Source organism: Lemur catta, chromosome 19, assembly GCF_020740605.2.
Source record: "Lemur catta isolate mLemCat1 chromosome 19, mLemCat1.pri, whole genome shotgun sequence".
Lineage (NCBI taxonomy): Eukaryota > Metazoa > Chordata > Mammalia > Primates > Lemuridae > Lemur > Lemur catta.
This window is the reverse complement of record NC_059146.1, coordinates 25,185,709-25,205,675: the sequence shown is the minus strand read 5'-3', so window position 1 is coordinate 25,205,675 and position 19,967 is coordinate 25,185,709. Positions and strand designations below refer to the sequence as shown.

The following is a 19,967-nucleotide window of genomic DNA, read 5'->3' as shown; positions in this document are numbered from 1 at the left end:
GCAAGAGCAAGACCCTGTCTCTACTAAAAATAGAAAGAAATTAGCTGGACAACTAAAAATATATAGAAAACATTAGCCGGGCATGGTGGCACATGCCTGTAGTCCCAGCTACTCGGGAGGCTGAGACAGAAGGATTGCTTGAGCCCAGGAGTTTGAGGTTGCTGTGAGCTAGGCTGACGCCCCAGCACTCTAGCCCGGGCAACAGAGTGAGACTCTGTCTCAAAAGAAGAAAACATTGCTGGTGATTTATGAAGGGGCATGGGATGGTGACACTGGACCAATCACTGTGCATTCTCAGTGCCACCCAGCCATGTCATGCTCTTGAACCCCTCAGAGCCCTGGGCTAACCTCTGCTGATGGTCACTCTCCCAGCTAAACGTCCTGCATGAATACAAGGTCTGACTATTTTCTTCAGACTCTGTTCAACAGAAAGGAAAAAAAAAGGAACTGAGAGACAGGGTGCAAATCCTGGGCCATCGACACGACTGCACAAAGGCAATCTCCACAAAACAGCAACCAGTTTAAGCAGCGCCACTTAACAGACTGCCAGCAAAATCCATGTCAGAGTGGGATTAAATACCGAGGGAGCACGCTTAATAGACCGTGACATAATCCCCCAAGAAAAGTGGGGGAAGCCACACTGTGCTAATCATTTCAATCTAGACCTGCCAAACCCTCTTGAGACAAGCAAGCAGGAGAAAAGCCTGACGCGCCAGCCTGCGCAGAGAAGCTCTATTCCCAGGGCCTGGACTGGCAGTACCCAGGCATGGCTGCACCTGGGTCGGCTGCCAGGGTGCTCAGGGACAGGAAACCAAGCACATGGGGAGCCTGACTTGGAACTGGCCCCCAGGAGGAAATGGGAAGAGGCCAACGCCTTGCCTAGAGTCAGTTCTGCCTTGTACCTCAGGGACCAAGCTTCCATGGCATTTAAGTTTCCATTTTCAGAGCTGGCTGCTCCTCCTCTTGGGTTAAAGAATAGACAGATCTGGACACCCATTCTAAGGATTGCCTACTGGGCCAACCCCACAGGGCCCAGAGGCATGCTGGGCTCACCACCTGCCACAGGCTTTGCCAAAAACAGTACTTGGTAAAGATACCTCATATCCAAGGGAGCTGGCCCTGTCCCTACAGATGTGGGCGTCAAGCTTCTTTCTGCAGACCAATGAACACAACCAGCTCTGCCTCTTCCCTAGAATGTGCTCTTGGAATGTAACCTGAGCACTGGTTTTCTCATCTGTAGAATGGATAACAGTAGTACCTATCACAAGGGGTGTGAAGGTTAAATGTTTTAACTAGGCGTGCCTACAGTCCAGCTACTAGGGAAGCTGAGGCAGGAGGATCGCCTGAGCCCAGGAATTTGAGGTTACAGTGGGCTGTGATGGCACCACTGCACTCCAGACCCTGTCTCAGAAAAAAAAGGTGGGGGGGAGTGGTAGGAAGGTTAAATGAGATAATATGGATAAAGGCCTTGACATGAGTGGCAGGCAAAGTAAGCAGCCCATAAATAGCAGCTACTGGTTTTAAGAACTAGCTAGCATGAGTGCACCTCACATGGATAACCCTAAACCAGCTGGAATGCTGACTGGGAAGCATGTTCTTTATGGGGAAGCTACGGCCAACTCCCTTTGGGGGACACTGCTGACTGCTGGCCAACAAGTTCACGCTTCACTTGGCCCTGACCATACAAGCACCACCCTCTAACAAAACCGACAACCAATCCTACTGACAAAATCGACATCTCCCCTTCCTCAGCTCTAATCTAGGCAGTACCAGAAAGCAACCAAGTGGCTGACCAAGAGGAAAAAGCACAGGAAGAGCTGAACCCCCGGAAGAAGGAACAAAGGCTCCCTACAAAAATGAAGCTTGGCAACATGACAACTCGCTAGACAAGAGAGTTAGACGGAAGGTGAAAGGGGCCCGGAGTTTGTGGATCTACCTGCTTTACAAGGAGGGGGAAAAAAAGAGGCAAAATACAACAAAAAAGATGGGAACTCATGGGAGCAGCAGCTATTACCTGAAGATCATGAGAGCCCTTGACAAGAGGCGGCTAGGTTAATGTGAAGGTCAGGGTTATGATCATTAACTGCCCAGACTCTCAACAAATTGCCTGGGTAGGCTCTGAATGACCCATTAACTAGGGACAAAATTACAAAAATTACACGGAGGCTCTGCCTCTTCAAATGTTTAACAACCGGCCTAAATGGAGCAGAGCAGTCCAGGATCCCCAAATCCGACCCTGTAGGACACTGGTTTACTAGGAGTGAAGGCACAGAACCTTTCCTTTAGAAAATTAGCTCAGGGTTCGTGCCTAAGAAAGGCCCTTGAGACCGTCCCTTGATTTAGGACGTGGTGAAGCAGCCACATGGGGAAACCTCACTGAGGTATTTTCAGAGCCGGGAAATTCTTGAAATAAACCTCTGGGTCTTGCACATGTTTTTCAGTGTCCTTACTACCTGGGTTCATCAACTAGAAATCAAGAACAAATGGGTTCTGTGTCTCCCTTGCCCACAACATTCTCAGGCGTGGTCATAACCCTCTCTGTGATGTCACACCATTTCCATGGTAACATGCCCACATCACCACACAGCTCAGCCACGGGAGAAAAGCCGCCCAGCCACCGGCACCCCGAGCTTCAACATAAGCAGGACGTCTGCACAGTGCTGGCATCCGGGTATGAACACTCCTACTGGCAGAAGTCAACATGGAGGAAACCGGAACAATCTGAACCCAGGCTGGGTATTTGAGATACTAAGTAACTGTTGTTAATAGTTAGGAATGATGACAGTTGTGTGGTTATATTAAACAAAAAATCCTAAAGTTAGAGGTGCGTCCTGAAGAATTTACAGATGAGATGAGGTTTGCTTTAAAACAGATAGGAGAGACCAGGTGTGGTGGCACGCATCTGTAGTCCCAGCTACTAGGGAGGCTGAGACAGGAGTATGGCTTGAGCCTAGGAGTTTGAGGTTGCAGTGAGCTATGACTGATCGTGCCACTGTACTCCAGTCTGGGTGACAGAGCAAGATCCTGTCTCTAAAAAAATTTTTTAAAGAAAAAAAAAAAACTTTCCATAATAAAAAGTTAAAAAAGAAAAAAGCAGGTCTGAATGGGCCAACTTCAGCAACATAAGGACAGACTGTAATAATGTCCTCAAGTAGTTAAGTTCCCAGCAGGGAGCCAGAATCTGGGTTGGGGGCCTCTACACCCTTCACCAAGGCCTAATCTCTCTGCCCTGTTTTCCTCAACTCTAAAACATGCCTGGGTACCTCAGGGATCCTGTAAAGCCCAAAAGCAGTACAAAGTATTTGTCACTAATATTCTGTAGCAGCAACTTACATGCCAGGCAGGCATACACTGAGCTCTTCACTCGTACTCTTCTCACTGAAATAATTAACAAACCTGTGCAGGGATTATTAGCATCCCCATTTCACAGACAAGCAAACTGAGGCTCTGAGAGGGGATGAAATTTGTCAATGGGGCCACAGCAGGAAGAAGCAGAACTAGAATCTGAGTCCAGGACTTTCTAACCGAAAGGCCAGCTGTTAACCTCTATCCTTAAGACAACTAGAAATTATCTGAAAAAGAATAATTTGCTGAACAGGTCAAGTGACAAAACAGTTCCCACCCTGAAATTTATAATTAAGTGGGAAAAAACAAGACATACACACATAAAATGGGGCCGGGCGTGGTGGCTCACGCCTGTAATCCCAACACTCTGGGAGGCCGAGGCGGGTGGATCGTTCAAGGTCAGGAGTTCGAGACCAGCCTGAGCGAGACCCCGTCTCTACTAAAAATAGAAATAAATAATCTGGACAACTAAAAATATATATATATAGAAAAAATTAGCAGGGCATGGTGGCACATGCCTGTAGTCCCAGCTACTCGGGAGGCTGAGGCAGTAGGATCACTTGAGCCCAGGAGTTTGAGGTTGCTGTGAGCTAGGTTGACGCCACGGCACTCACTCTAGCCCGGGCAACAAAGTGAGACTCTGTCTCAAAAAAAAAAAAAAGAAAGAAAGAAAGAAAGAAATTAGCTGGACAACTAAAAATATAGAAAAAATTAGCCAGGCATGGTGGCGCATGCCTGTAGTCCCAGCTACTCCGGAGGCTGAGGCAGTAGGATTGCTTGAGCCCAGGAGTTTGAGGTTGCTGTGAGCTAGGTTGATGCCACGGCACTTTAGCCCGGGGAACAGAGTGAGACTGTGTCTCAAAAAAAAAAAAAAAGTATTCCAAAAATTGCCCCAAAAATGAGGTACACTAACTGGGCAAGTTCCTTAAACACTCTGTACCCCAGTTTCCTCAACTATGAAGCAAAGGGAACCCTCACACCTCTGGGGTGGCTTCGTGAGGAGAATTCTACAAGACCATGTAAATCAAGCACTTAGAACAAACCTAGCCCACAATAAATGCAAAGATACAAAGTTAAAATTATCAAAATGCAAAGATACAAACTTAAAATTATCAAAACACAAAGATACAAGGTTAAAATTACCTAAATGCAAAGATACAAGACCAATAGAGTGTTTCCAATACCAAATGCAGGAATGCTGGCATTCAAAAATCTGATCAAAGACATTTATTTGGAGAGCTTAGGGAATAAGAGGTGCACAGAAAGATCTGAGGAATCCCAGCAAAAAACCAAATAGGACTCGTCCAAAGACCAAGAGAAAGCAATGCAAGTCCAAGGGAGGGAAATTCCAGTCTCCTAACGAGAAAAAGAACACCTTCACCCCCAAGTGTACAGCGTCCACACTATGGTTTGTCCAAGCACACAAACCTCTGAGGCAGAAAATTTCTGTACGGTTTCAAACAGGCTGACGAAAAAACCCAGGCCGATAGGGGAACCTTGCAGAAACAAAGATGCCATTCTCTCTGCCTGAGTAGCTATTCTTCCGCTCCCACCAGCTCTGAAAACAGCTTGCATTCTTGAGCAAAGGTATCTCTCTCTCAGATCCAAGTTTCTCCTGGCAGATGAACCTCTGGAATTTGCTTCTCAGCAATGAAGAGTTTTCTAACCACCTTCTCATGCCAACCGGGCTTCAGATGGCTTAAAGCTGCAAGGATGCTGGTTCTCGTCCAAGGATGACTGATTTCTATTACACCAGAGAGCAAAGTCTAACCATTTAACTTATGAACTGAGACAGACTTTTCCTTGTTAATAACCTTTTACAGGAATTAATCTAGTTCCATACAACATACGTTCAACTGACATAAAGTATTAATGTTTTCCTCTAAAAATAGACCTGGGCCTAGGATTCTTGAGATTTGTTCATACACCACTAAAGATTCTATTATGAAGAATTGGAATTATCTGTATACAACCTATTAGTTAATTTAATGTCACCCTGGGCTCCTTGAGGACAGCTAAGAAAGTGGCTCCCATTAACCCTGAGTTTCCAAGGGCCCAGCACAGGTCCAGGTACAGAGCATGTGGGTGCTCAACACATAGTCTATGTGAATGAAGCAACACTCTCACCTAGCCACACCATTTTTGTCAATTTCATCAACAGACACAAAAAACTTCCCAGGAACTTCCTTTGGCAACCTGGATCACCTAAAAGTCTGGGGAGGTAGGTGAAAAAGTGTCTTCAGTCAAAAACTCATTCTCTGAGTGTTCATTAAGGGCTTCCAGATAGGCCAGAAAGTGATGGCTGCACAAACGGTGCAGACGAAGGCGGTGCTCCCAGGAATGCAGTCTACATATGTTGCCCATCAGCTTTGGTTACTGTAACTGCTCTGGTACCCCATGCAGTGGCAGGCCCTGCCTGGAATCCTGAGGAAATCTAAGCCCTGGTGTCTGTTAGGAAAATGAGGAGGGCAATAATCCAAGCCACCTGCAACAGACATCTAGCCAAGTGACACTAGTGTCTGGGCCCAGCTCCCTTGGGTTGGGCCATAGCAGGGATGTGTTAGCTATGATCCACTTCCACACCGGGCCTCAAGAAGGCTCCAGTTACTTCTAAGGAATGAAAACCCCTTCCATTTAAGGGTCCAAAAGCCTGGGCTTGGCCCTCTACATTCACAAGGAGTGGAATGCAGGGATGATGGAGCCATGGCAGGCCGAGGAGGGGTGGCACGCTCCCACCCTCTCTAGGGCCAGCTTTAATTAGAATACCTGTATCCGCTCCTCATTCCCTCCTGCCCAGCATAGCAAGAACGGTGATGAGTGCCATGCAGGCACACCAGCCACTGTGCACGCCATACCAGCGGAAGGGCCAGCAACTTTCTGTAAAGTGCCAACTTTACAGAACTTCCTGGCCTTGTAGGCCATATGGTCTCTGTCCCAACTACTCAACTCCGCAGTTGTAGAGCAAAAGCAGCCGCTGCCTAAATGAACAAATGAGTGTAGCTGTGTGCCAACAAACTTGACCTACAAAAACAGGCTGGGTAGGCTGGCTTTGGCCCCAGAAACATCGTTTCCCGACCCTTATCCTAGATGCAGCCCTGTATCTTCTCCTTCGCATTTCTCCCAAACAAAAGTTTCACGAAGCCGACTTTAACTGCATTTTCTGCTTTTCTATCCTCTTCCATTTCTTTGGTTTTCAAATTCAAGAGACAAATCAATAAATGGGCTTCAGGTCCCACTAATGGCTATACCCTGCAGTACGAAAAATATTGTACCAGACCTGGCACAGTTTAACAGGTACAGAGATGGGGTCTGGGGACTGGCTGCCAGGGTTCTAACTCTGCCCGCAGCACACGGACTCTGCGACCTGGTACAAGTGACTTCATGTTTCTGTTTCAGTGAAAGGGCTGAGGTGAAGGTTAAATGAGCTAATGCATGAGAAGCACTTAGAAGGGCCCTGACAGGTAATCTTTGACCTTCACATTGACATTGCACACGTGGCACTGTCACCCCTTTGGGAAAACAAAAGAGATTGACTTAGGAGCTGAGTAAGTCAAGAGTTACATCAGGTTTGCCTGGCTCCCATGTCTATAGCTGTCCCTCACTCTCCACCGTCTCTCTACTAGCAGAGGGCCAGCCCTGTATGGAAAGAACAGGGCAGCATCCATGCTGTACTGAGCTTTGTGGCTCTGGGGTTCACTCTACCCTCGCTGGGACCACAGACAGGCATGACTGGGACAGGGGAGCCAGGTGCTTAGCCGGGGTATCTTCCGATGGATCTGCTTGGGATCTAGCCACTGAGCCCAACCCCAAAATTGATTTTTAAGGCACCTACTTTGCAGTTGGGTATTAGTGAGCTGCAGTAGCAGCAGCAACTCTTTATCTTTATCGTGGCCAGAAACTGCAAAAGGCAGATCAGACACGGGAAGGAAATACGAGGCCTGGTAAAGGCAGTTAACAACCCTAGCCCGACTCTAAATAAAGTTCTCAGAAGGATTCTTTGCCCCCTCTGAAAATTTTTCTGCTCCAAGAAAAGCACAGGACAAGCCTGGCTGCCAAATGAACAAAATCTTAACGGAATCAGCCAGATTACAAGGTTAATGGGCTGGACAGACGCTGCTCATTCCTCTCAGAGACTCTGCAGAGGGTGAAGGACCTGCTAAAGGGTCCCGGTTGGCAGTCCTGGCTTCCCAGTTCTCAGGAGGCCTACCAAGACTGTGGCACTGACTCAGATTCTAATTGCAAAAGATGAATACAGGAAGGTACAGTCAGCATACGCTCCAGACAGCCTCACCATTTTGTCATCTACGACAAGGACACTGAGCAAGAGATGCCTTAAGATGGCTTCCACTTGGTTTCAACCCCAACTGGCTTCTGGCAATTAAGTAAGCTGACTAGTACCCTAAAAGGTGAAAAATAAATTGACTTCCTTCAAAAACACAGATGTTATTCTTACTTCTGTTTACATACCAGACTGTAAAAGTTCTACTTAGAATTTTTCTCCAGTACGGAAAGCAGGAAGATTCACTGAACGCCAGACATTGTGTGGGTGTCCCAAGTGTACCCACTGACCACAGTGACCCTGAAAAGCGGGCATTATCCTGAGTGCCTATTGCACACTGCCGGGGAGGGGTCAGGCCAAAACAGTTTTATCTGACTCCAAAGCCCACACTCTTCCTTCACATCCTGTTGCCACCTCCAATGTTCAAAAAGATGTCACCACTTGTCTGACAGACAGAGCACTGAGTCACCAATTCACGCAGATGCTAAATGGCAAAAAATACAAGATCCTCTATCCAGAGCAATTTGGCCAGGGGAAGCAAATCATGCACTGAGCAAATATCCTGTGTTCTTTGCTAAAACATTATCCCAATAACAGGACACAACTAAGTCCAGCATCAACCAAGAGGTTGTCTTCATTTTTGTCACCAGCTACTAATGGGTGATATGCCAGAAACTTCTTTAAAAACTGCCCATTCTCACCTCATATCATTACTAAATCACCACAGAAAAACCTGACACAACTGTCTTCAAGATTGCAGCTACCTTAACTACCAAAAGCAAAAGGACTCTGCAGCAAAGATTAGGCTAAGAAATTGGGAAAGCGAAACCCATGAAGTTTGGCTCCCCTGAACAATCTCATTTTCACCTTACCTTATCCCAACGAACTTTACATGCCATCCCGACAAACTGGTGGCTTTTCCATCCTATTAGGTTTTAATTAAGAAACTAGCCTCAAACTATTTATTCGGACAGGATTCTCTCTACCAGTGAGCAGACTGCTCCTAGGGCTCCTTGAATCTGCTTAATAAATACCAACTGCCAGACATCTCAGGACCTATCCTTTTTTCTCCTATTGTGTCAGTGGCTGTGCTGCCAAGGTGTAGGCTAAGTGCCCGGCTCAACTCGGCAATTTCGCTATTTGCTCTGTCACTCAACCTCCTAACACGGATCAGAACCAGACACTCTGGCACTAGCAGATACAATCCACAGGGACCAAAATTAGGTTTTCTGCAACACAGTTTCATTTAAAGCTACCAACAGAGACTTGGAAAAGTTACATTAATGATTTCTGTCATAGAGATATTTACTGTAACTGGATCTGGCCTATATGAAGAGATGTTTCTAGGGACTCTACAGCCATAAAAACAACAGAAGTGACTAAAGCAGGCAACCCTGAGACAGCCATTTCTGTCCCACCAGGAAGGTAAAAGATCTAAGAGCAAAGAGCAGAGGTGGAGGTATTATTAAATAAATCACTAACCAGTTCTACAGTCAACTGTATGGGAATATACAAACTTAGGAGTTAATCGTTCATCTCTAACTTGCCAGGCAGTCAACAGGCAGGAAAGCCTTCGCTTCCACAGGTACAAAATATTCCCTTGGGATCAGCCTTCCTGGCTAAGGAAAAACCACAGTAGTGACTTTCTGAAATACCTAGCTTTCCTTAAAGAAAATTCTGGCATGTCAAGAATTAAAAATTTAAACCTTCAGAGCAAACTGAATCTGGGAGATAGGACAGGCTGTGAATTAGCTCTTCTGAGGAATCGCATTTTTTTTCTTTGAAGAGCAAATTTGAAGGGAGTAAAAATTAAAGGTTTCATGACCAGAACATTGATATTTTCAGGGTCAAAACTTATTTTGTTTCTACTAGATCTTGATCTCCTTTCAAATTAAACCTTTCACCCAGAGAAAATAAAAATGTAAAAAGTTATGAATGTATAGATTTGCTGTTAAATCAGGGATTCTGAGTGCCACCCTTTTCTTTCTTTTTTTTTTTTTGCAACATCCATTAATTTGACTTTTAACTAATACTGGTACATCAGTTTGGGGGGAAAAAAAGCAGTACTGTGACATTCCAAAAAAAAAGATTACCAAAATACAGTCTGATTTAATTACTGGGACTTCTTGGACTTGGATGAAATTCCTTTGAGAACAAAAAATAATAAACCCTTGTGTAGCTATGCCTGAGAGCTTTTTAAATGTTTGGGGAAGCATTTTCAAATTCAATGAATGATTGCTAAAATTTTCACTTACAAAAGTAATCCATTTCCTTCAGGTTTCACAGTAAACTTAAATAAGCAACTTAGTAGCCCTTAAAACTTGGAAGGGTCATCGGTCATCCAGTTTCTGCTCTTAGCTCCTGCAGAAGGAATTTTACAAAGGATGGGAAACTTCAAATAAGTGAGTGTGTTCAGTTCGTGCTTCAGACATTTTTTGCAGGATTTTTTTTGCTGTACAGTTTGAGACTTCTTCCTACCATAACCGATTTTACACACCTAAGATCACCACTTCACAGCAATTAAGTTGTGAACATATTAAGAGGAAGAACAAAACAAGTGGCCTAGTGAATTGCAGTTTCCTCATTCTACATGTCAGTGAACTTTTTTCCTTGATAAGAATAGAAAAAAGGAAATGGTCTTTTGGAGGGGATTAGGGCTGTGTGTTAAAAAGAGATCTCTAACAAAGTATGTCAAGGGCCAAAAGTGAGAACATGGAACTTCAACGTGTTTTGTCTTTTAACGGAAGAACTTATGCTTGTAAAACACATCAGAAGTACAGTGTTTGGTTCTGCAAGTCATTTTTGTTGGTTTTTCCTCGTATGTGTAGAACATGGGGAATTGGGGGCTGAAGGAGGTGTTCTCTCCAACATGACTGGGCGTGTAACACGTTTGCATCAACTTTTCACAGTCAGGCATGTGCTTTCGAACAAAGGAGCAGTGGAGACAGGCAGAGATTGGGACTTGACACAGTTTACAGATTTTGTGCTTCAACAGTACTTTACAAATGACTTGCTCAATTTTAACGTCCATCACCATAAGAAACATTGTAGTAAAATAAGAAAACTGAATCTACTTGAACCACAATCTTTTGGGAGGAAGGGGGTAGGGAGGGCATTAACTTGAATACAAGTATCATAAATCAAATTCAGTAACCTTGTCTCCTACAAATGGACTTGAAGTATCCACTTTCTTCAAAGATGAAGGCTGGAGACAAAGCAACAGACTGAAATGGGAAGCTGGATGCCAAGGATTTGAAAACATATGGGCTTTTCACATAGATTTTTTTGTCATGTTACAGTAACACTTTTTTTTTGAGAAAACTGTGTACATTAAATTTAAAAAATTTAACATTGAAAGGATGTGCAAGTCTAAAAGGGCTCAACAGGGTTAGAATCCTGATTTGAACATATAAATTCACTCTCTCAAGCATCACTTTGGTCTAAAGGCGAGGAAGGCAGGCAGGAAAGGGACAAAAAGAGGGAGATAATTGAATTACTCAATAAAAGAGGCTACTTACCATCCCAACCCATTGTAAGACATACACTTCTGACATAAGAGAACTCCTTAGAGGTCGAATAAAACGTGTAAGCACCTTTGAGTAATGCACCTGCCCCGAGAGGGGGCCCGGAAGCCCAACGTGGGCTTAGCGAACAGACCTTTGCTAATCTGTTTATTTCCTTGAACTGGAGTCGGGCTGCGATGGGCTGCGATTCCCAAGATGATACATTTAATTAGAACAAAACAGAAAAACAAAAAAAAATTTTGTAAAAGCTCACCAAACTGCTGCACTTGTGTCTCTGAATGTGGGTGGCATTTCTTTTAAAAGGCAAAGTATGGTCTGTGAAGGAGAAAGGGAAAAGGGGAGGTGGGAGTGGGGAGAGGGGGCCATGGAGCCTGGCGGGGAAGCCCTGACTGAGACCGCCATCTAGAAGAGGGTCCTCAGCGGCTCCCCAGCCCAGGCTGGGACCGGGCAGCCATCTGTCCAGCGCGTTCTCCTCCCCTCCCCACCCCCACTCCCTCCAAGACTCACGTCCCTGCAGGCTGAAACCCACCTTCCAATTCCAAACCCATTCCCCAGCCACCTCTTCCCCTGCCCCACCAGGAAACGGTGGGTGAACCCTGCAGCCTAACTCCTTCTGCTCCAGCAGGGGAAACAGGGCTTCAAACCTCGCCCTGATATGCGCGGGGCTGGCCCCATCAAAACCCGCCAGAGAAGGGCGTGGGGGGAGCCCATTTCGCACTTAATAAAAGGGAAAGGGGCGCCCCCTTTACCCCTGCCAAACACAAGGAAACCTCCTTTTCTCTCCCGTAAGGCATGGCGCCCCATTTTACCCCAAAAGAGGGGGACCCCCAGGAGTAAAAGCGGGACCGGGACCAACTTCCTCCTCTCCCCTCCAAGGCAGGGAAACCAAACCTCACCCCCCAAAAAGGCTGAGAACCCTTCCCCACGTCACCTACCTACCAAAAGCGAAAAGTACCACCTCTCTTTAAAGGGTAACAGAGAAGGGTCTTCTCCCCAAAAAGAGACAGAAGTTTTCCTCAAAAGGGCTGCAGATGCATCCCCCCCACCATTCTGCCCTCTAAGGAATAGCTAGAAAACACCTCCCGCCAAAAAAAAAAAAAGAGTGCAGAGCACCCACCCTAAAGACCCCCCCCATTAAAAGGATGGAGAAAGGACTGAACCCCCACTTCCACTTTCTGCCTCCTAAGAAAGCTACAGTATCTATCCAAGTAGGACAGGGTGTGCCTCCCCCAGGAGAAAGGATACTGCCGGGGGCTAGGAGACCCCCCAACTCCAAACCCCTAAGAGCGGGGCTGCTGCTCGAGATGCCCCCAAAAGGGTCCGGGAGCCCCTCCCCCATCCCCTTCCCCGAAGCCAGTCGACGGGCAAGCGGGCCCGTGGCTGCCAGCTTCGGGCGCAGGGGCAGCCAGGACCCCCGTGGGTCTCCGCAACCCCCCCGGCGCCCCCTCCCCAGGGCGGGCGCGGGGGCTCCAAGGGGCGCCTCCTCACCTTCCCCTCAGCATGGCGCCCAAAAAAGACAGAGCGAGAGCGAGGGAGAGCGGGCGAGCGCCGCGAGGGGGGGGGAACGCATGAGGCCGGGAGAGAAAGCAAGCGAGAAAGAGCAAGCGAGAGAGCGATCGAGAGACACCCACCGACCCCGCCCTTCCTCCTCCTCCTCCTCCTCCTCCTCCTCCGCTGCCCGGCCCAACATGGCGGCCGCCCCCCTTCCTCCTCCTCCTCCTCTTCCTCCCCCCGGGGACGCTGCCCCGGCCCGGCCGGGGGCCTGACCTGTCGTCAGGGAGCGGGAGGCGGTGGTGGAGGAGGTGCGGGGTGGCCGGGCGTGCGTCGGGGGAACACGGAGGAGGCGAAGGCGTTGATGGCGGCGGCGGTGATGGCGATGGCGGCGACTCTGATGGCGGCGGCGGGGGGGTCCCGGGCGCGGCCTCCATAGTTCCTTTGGGGGGGAGGGGATGTTAATGCACGAAAAAGGACTGCTTGGGCGTGGCAGGAGGGGTACACTTCAGCTCAGAGGGCTCCTGATGGGAATTGGGTATATATTTTTTCGGTTTCGGAATCACCTCTGCGCCGACCTCCGCGTAGGCCGCGCGGCCTAGGCCTCGGCGGGCCGCTCGCCGCCTGCTTTCCGCAGCCCGCCCCTGTGGTCACTCGCTCACTGGCACAGGGCCCTCATCGGGGCGAGAGCCCCCACACACACCCCCGCGGGCCCGGGGGCAGCAGACCCGGGAGACAAGGACACTGGTGGGTGGTTGGGTGTAATTAGCGCGGGCCGCGCGCAGTGGAGCAAGCGAGGGGTAAGGGGAGAAGAGGAGAGCAAGCGACAGCAGTTAAAAAAAAAAAAAAAAAAAGGATTTTAGGGAGAGAGGGAACGGGCCACGGAGACAAGCAGACTGTCAGTCTGCCCGTCCTAGGTGCCCCGGCTGCCCGGCCCCGCCGCAGTCAGGAATTCACACAAAATGGCGGCTCGGGCCGGACGAGCTCGGAGGCTGAGGCGGGAGGAAGGGTGAGGTGGGAGGGGGCACTAGGAGGCGGAGGCGGAGGCCGCGTCACGCGGAGGAGAGGGACAGCGATCGCTAGCCCGAAGGTCGGCGGAAAGAGCCGAAGGGAGAGGGCGAAACCGAAGGCAGGCGGAAGAAGCCGAAAGGAGCTGAGAGGGAGATGGGAGGAAGCTGGGCGAGCCGGAAAGAGCCGAAAGCGATGACAGGGGTGGGGCTAAAGAAAGAATGAGGATCCCAGGGGAGCCGGAAATAACCTAAGCCGATGGGGACGGGGGAAGAAACAGGAACTGAGAATGATCCGGAAAGAGCTGGAGGATGTGTCGGGGGTGGGTGACAGGAGGCGGAAATAGCCGAAAGAAACGGAGCAGGGGTAATGGGATTAATAGAGAATGAGCTGAATGGGTGAGGCTGGAGAGGCGATTAATTAAGACAGTAAACGACTCTGAGGAATTCGCCCGAGTGCAAGCGGGAAGAACTGAAAACGGCTAGTTTGAAGGAAGGCAAGAAAAGCCGATATATTTAGGTGGGGAAACGGGGGGGGGGGAAGGAATTGGGGCTGCGAAGAGAAAAAAATAACCGGAAGCTGGAGGCCAGGTACCGGGAGTCGGAGGTTTCCGAAGAGGCTAGGAAGCCGAGCCGGCCCGGAGATAACGTCAGTAGACAACTCGGTCGATGACGTCACCCCCAGGATGCGAGAGGGGCGGGGCTTGTGGTGCCTTCTGGGGAACTTAAGAACCTGGGGCATGGCACGTGGAAGACTTCTCAAACACCGGGCGCCAGAGCGTTCACTTGGTTCATAAACCGTGTACAAACAAAATCTTTTGACCTTCACAGCCATCCTAAGGGGAGCTGATACTGTTGCCATTTGATAGATGCGCACTTAAGGTTGGTGTTAAGTGATTGGCTCAAGGTCATAGGATTATCCCTAAGGAGCACAAGATTTTAATCAGAGCTTGCGTTCCACGCCCTCATGTAAATTTGTTCAGTCTTACTTGTATCCAAGGATCTTCCTTTAACCCTTTTATTAACTTTGTACAGTGCCAGTCCTTGTGATGAACATGGGAACAGTTTCTATCTTCTTGGAGCTTAATAACTAAGGATGCCCCAGAGGAGAGAAACTGGGAGATAAGAAAGGGGGAGGGGATCAGTGAAGACTCTTGAGATTGTTATTTAGGTCGGGACAAGAAAGAGAAGAGAAGGTTCCAGGCAGAGGAAGTAACTTATTTCAGACCCTGACAAGTCAAAGACCCCTTAGATTCTAGGAAGAGAGAGAAAACCCATGTGGCAAGAGTGGTAAGTCTGGAGACAAGAGGCGCCAGATGACTTCCTGGTATATTGATCCTACCATAAAAGAAAAAAATGTCCCAGACCTGATCTGGGGCACAAACTTTTTGGCGCTGTAATTTACAACCTCCTTCAGGGAGGAAATTAACATTCTTGATAAAAATTCCTGATAAAAATCTCCAAAGAGCACTTTTCCCACTGATGATAACTGCTTAAAATAATTTTTTTTTCCTTTGAGATACAGTCTGTTGCCAGGGCTAGAGTGCAATGGCATCGTCATAGCTCACTGCAATTAAATTAAGTTTTTTTTTTTTTCTTTTTTTGAGACAAGACTCTCACTCTGTTGCCCAGGCTAGAGTGCCATGGCGTCAGCCTATCTCACAGCAACCTCCAGCTCCTGGGCTCAAGTGATCCTACTGCCTCAGCCTCCCGAGTAGCTGGGACTACAGGCATGCGCCACCATGCCTGGCTAATTTTTTCTATATATATTTTTAGTTGTCCAGTTAATTTCTTTCTATTTTTTTAGTAGAGACAGGATCTCGCTCTTGCTCAGGCTGGTCTCGAACTCCGGAGCTCAAATGATCCACCCTCCTGGGCCTCTCAGAGTGCTAGGATTACAGGCGTGAGCCACCACGCCCAACCTAAATTAAGTTTTGATGGAACAAAACTTGTTCTGGGAAATGAGTGGCCCACCCAGTTGACAATGGGCTGACTGCCAGCCAAGAGTCTTCTGACCTTTAACCAGATTATCTTTTCTTTCTGGATCCAATCCCTAATCCAATGATTAGATAATGATTCTCTTCTCCTGTAAAATGTCCCTACAAGAGTGAATCTTTTAATTGGCCTACAAGGGACTTTTTTCTTTGCATTCATGATTGTAATAAAATGTTGGCCCATATTCATAATTAAATTGTCAAAAAAAACCGCATTTTTTTTTTTGAGACAGAGTCTTGCTCTGTTACCCAGGCTGAGTGCCATGGGGTTGTCATAGCTCACTGTAGCCTCAAACGTCTGGGCTCCAGCAATCCTTCTGTCTTAGCCTCCCGAGTAGCTGGGCCTACAGGCACATGCCACCACACCTGGCTAATTTTTCTATTTTTAGTAGAGATGGGGTCTCGCTCTTGCTCAGGCTGGTCTCAAACTCCTGAGCTCAAGTGATCATCGCACCTCGGCCTCCCAGAGGGCTAGGATTACAGGCGTGAGCCACCTCTCCCAGCCAACATTCACTCTTATAGCTAGAGATCTGACCATAGTGAGATTTATGTTTCCATTGGTTTGCAATCACTGAGAAGGACACATAGGCCTTAGCAATGCTCCAGCCATAGTCATTCTCTGGCCCATTTCCTACAATGACCAATGCCCTGGACCTGGAGTCCCAAATTCTATCCTAGTCACAGGAAGCATCCTTTGGAGGGCAAAGTATGACTCTACACTCTGAATTTTGGACCTCATGGATTCAAGTTATGGGCAAAGCCTCTGATGGAGAGCATAGACCACATCTTAGAGGACAGCACCTGCACTTTCAAGGTCTGGTCCCCAGCTGGCTCCATCTCTGAAGTTTCAACAGGCTGTCCCCCAATTCTAGAGGGCCATCTGCTTTTAGGTAAAAGGGAACATGAAAAGACAATGACTCTCATCAGGCAGGAAGATTGCTTCATGCTTCGTCAGTGTCACAATGGAACGTTGTCTAATACCCTCTACCAGGCCCTTCTGCAATTCTAGTTGTTACTTCATCTGACACACTATTTAACTGTTGATTAGGGACTAGACCCAGGAAAGTTAGATGATAACCTGTGGAAGATTCTCGAGGTTCAGGCCGGGCGCAGTGGCTCACGCCTGTAATTCTAGCACTCTGGGAGGCCGAGGCGGGTGGATTGCTCAAGGTCAGGAGTTCGAGACCAGCCTGAGCAACAGCGAGACCCCGTCTCTACTAAAAATAGAAAGAAATGATCTGGCCAACTAAAATATATATAGAAAAAATTAGCCGGGCATGGTGGCACATGCCTGTAGTCCCAGCTACTCGGGAGGCTGAGGCAGTAGGATTGCTTAAGCCCAGGAGTTTGAGGTTGCTATGAGCTAGGCTGAAGCCACGGCACTCACTGTAACCAGGGCAACAAAGTGACACTCTGTCTCAAAAAGAAAAAAAAAAAAAAGATTCTCGAGGTTCAAATGCCTTTTGTCTGGCAGAACAGAAAACCAGTCCTGAAAGACATTCACCAGTTTTGTATCCAATTTTCCAACCCTTCCGTTGGCTGTATGGGGAAAGAAAACAAAACAACACAATTTTCCAACCTAATTCCAGCACCCTTTTTTTCTACTGTCTCTACATATCCATTGCTCATATCTTCCTTTGCACCAGCTTTATTTTTCTTCTGGTTCCTTCATTAATGAAGTCAATAAAATCTTTGACATGTGTCCACCATGTTTTTGTGAGAGAGTCATGGTTTTTTTTAATTTTGTATTTTTAATAATTATGGGTAATAGTTGGAGAGTCATGTTTTTATCTTAAAAACTCCCTATCCCCTTTAAAAATACAAGATGATGGAAGGAGTAAAAAAGAAAAAAAAAATAATAATAAAAAATCCCTATTTTTATTTTATTACTTTGTATTGAAGAATAACATACATACAGAAAAGCATATAACCACAGGTATACAGTGCAATACATTTACACAAAGTGAATACACTGTGTAACCAGCAGCTAAATCAAGAAACAGAAACTTAAAAGCCACCCGCAGTCCTCCTCCTGTCCCCATCTAGTCACTACCCACTCTGAGGGTAATTACCATTCTGACTTATAAGCACATAGATTAATTTTCCCTGAATTTGCCCAAATTTCCTCATACAAGTGGAACCTACAATAGTAACTTTTTTGTATCTGGCTTCTTTCATTCAACACTATTTTCTCATTCTCATTTCTGTGCAGTATTCCACGGTGTGACTAAACTAGGTATGAATGATGATGTAGCACAACTGGAACTCTCCTACATTGCTGATGGGACTATAAATAATCACTTTGGAAAACAGCTTGGCAACTATCTACTACAACAGAACACATGCCTACACTGTTATTCAATGATTTCACCCAAAAACCCATACCCGATGATGCACACCAAAGGGCATGAATAAGAATGTTCACAGCAGCACCATTAGAAATAGTCCCTAACTGGGAACTACCACAATGTCCATTGATAGGAGAAAAGACGAGTGCATTGGAGTGTAGTCACCATCCCCTATTTGCCACACACATTCTGAGACCCTCTGGATCTGCTGGGTTATAAGACCCGAATGGCAGAGTCATTTGGCACTGCATTCTGGACCAGCGAGAGAACTTTCTCTTCCACTGGGCCCCACTAGCCTTGCAGCTTTCTTTGCTAATGAGTAAGAGCAAGTCTTCCAACCATAATGCATGTTGCCTCCAACATTCCAAGAGGGCTTTTTCTTGTTGTGTGGGTGGGGCCGAAAGTTTCAGCAAGTTGTCCTTTATTTTGAAAAACACAAAATTCCAACATACATCTCCTTGACTCCCAAAACGTCTCTGAGCTAGCAGGTCCCTGTATTTTTTGAGATTTAACTTTCTCAAATGTCCGTAAGTGTGACCAATGCTTCCATGGTACTTGTTTCTTCCTGTACTAGGCACATTATTATTCTGACGAATGGCTTTTTTTTTTTTTTTTCTATTAATAGTGCCTGCCTTGGCATCAGCCTAGCTCACAGCAACTTCAAACGCCCAGGCTCAATCGATCCTCCTGCCTCAGCCTCCCAAGTAGCTGGGACTACAGGCATTCGCCACCACGGCCAGATAATTTTTTCTATTTTTAGTTGCCTGGCTAATTATTTTCTATTTTTTTTAGTAAAGATGGGGTCTCACTCTTGCTGAGACTGCTCTCGAACTCTTAAGCTCAAGAGATCCTCCCACCTCTGCCTCCCAGAGTGCTAGCATTACAGGCGTGAGCCACCATGCCCCGCCTCGAGGGTAGGTTCTTTGCACTGTGGATGAGAAAGTCTTTGCAGAGAATATTCTCCACAGTGTGTAATTTGGCACCAACCTCTGGCGACACTTGGGGAAGAAAGGAGGTTGGCCAAAGAGAGGCATTACATTGTCTGATCCCACTGACTGCCAACCCATAGCTATTTCCTCTTTCTTCCTTGCTAATCCTACCCTGGATTTATTGGGGAGGTGGAAGGTATTATTAATACTAGTCCTGGCTAGGAAAAGAATCATTGGTTTACCTGGTTCTCAAGGGATTATGTCGCCCCCTAGAGGACATTTTATAAATTATTGAGGGAAATTGAGTGATATTTGGTTGTCAACTAGTTCTCAAGGGAACAGTATTACTTCCTTGGGGGCATTTTGGAAATTTACCTATTTTGGTCATCACAACGATAAGGGGTTTGTTGTGGCACTAGAGGAAATGGACCGAGATGCTGAGATGTTCTGCAATATAATATTCGTAATGATCACCTAATGAACCAAGTTGATGATAGTTCTTAAATATTAAATAATAGAAAGAACTGTTTATAGTAAATTGTGTCAAGCTGTAACACTGAACTTTTGCAATTCTTTTGGAATTGTGTGCATAGAAAAGTCATGGAAGACTTTTGGCAATTTACAAGATGTATACCACTACTTTGGAGGTAATCAAAATGTTTTGGAACTAGATAGAGGTGGTGTTTGGTTGCACAACACAGTGAGTGTACTAAACGCCACTGTATTGCTAATTTTAAAATGCCCAATGTTATATTACGTTAATTTCACCTCAATAAAAAAATATTTTAAAAAGATGTATAACCCCACATTTGAGAATACATTAGACCATTATGTTTAATTTTTCCCATAAGCTACAGAAAAGTGTAAGGGGGGAGAGGAAAGGGAGACACTTTTAGGCCTTAAATGAGTCTAGAAGTACAGGGGAAAATAATTTATAGAGCAATTAGCTTTTATTTTCAGGGCTGTTTTTAACAAAGTGATCATTTTACAAGAATTACTGAATACGTACAGGTAACAGATTAGGTCTCTCCCTAACCAATTACAAATTAC

The 19,967-nt window shown here is 46.6% G+C and overlaps 1 protein-coding gene across 3 annotated transcripts in view; it reads right to left on the bottom strand.

Annotated features, from left to right (window-relative positions):
- The window catches only part of ZC3H4 (zinc finger CCCH-type containing 4), a 40,749-nt gene extending 26,468 nt beyond the window's left edge, over positions 1–14,281 (bottom strand). Inside the window, exons 1-2 of one of the 3 annotated variants that reach the window (XM_045531330.1) lie at positions 14,242–14,281; positions 12,916–13,081 (exon numbers count right to left, since the gene is read on the bottom strand). In XM_045531330.1, the coding sequence (XP_045387286.1) occupies positions 12,916–13,076 (161 nt within the window). In that variant the 5' untranslated portion in view covers positions 13,077–13,081; positions 14,242–14,281. Of the gene's footprint in view, positions 1–11,401; positions 11,464–12,636; positions 12,761–12,915; positions 13,082–14,241 lie in introns of those variants that run through there. The other 2 variants (XM_045531331.1, XM_045531332.1) reach the window with 2 other exon arrangements.
- Between the last annotated feature and the right edge of the window lie 5,686 nt (positions 14,282–19,967).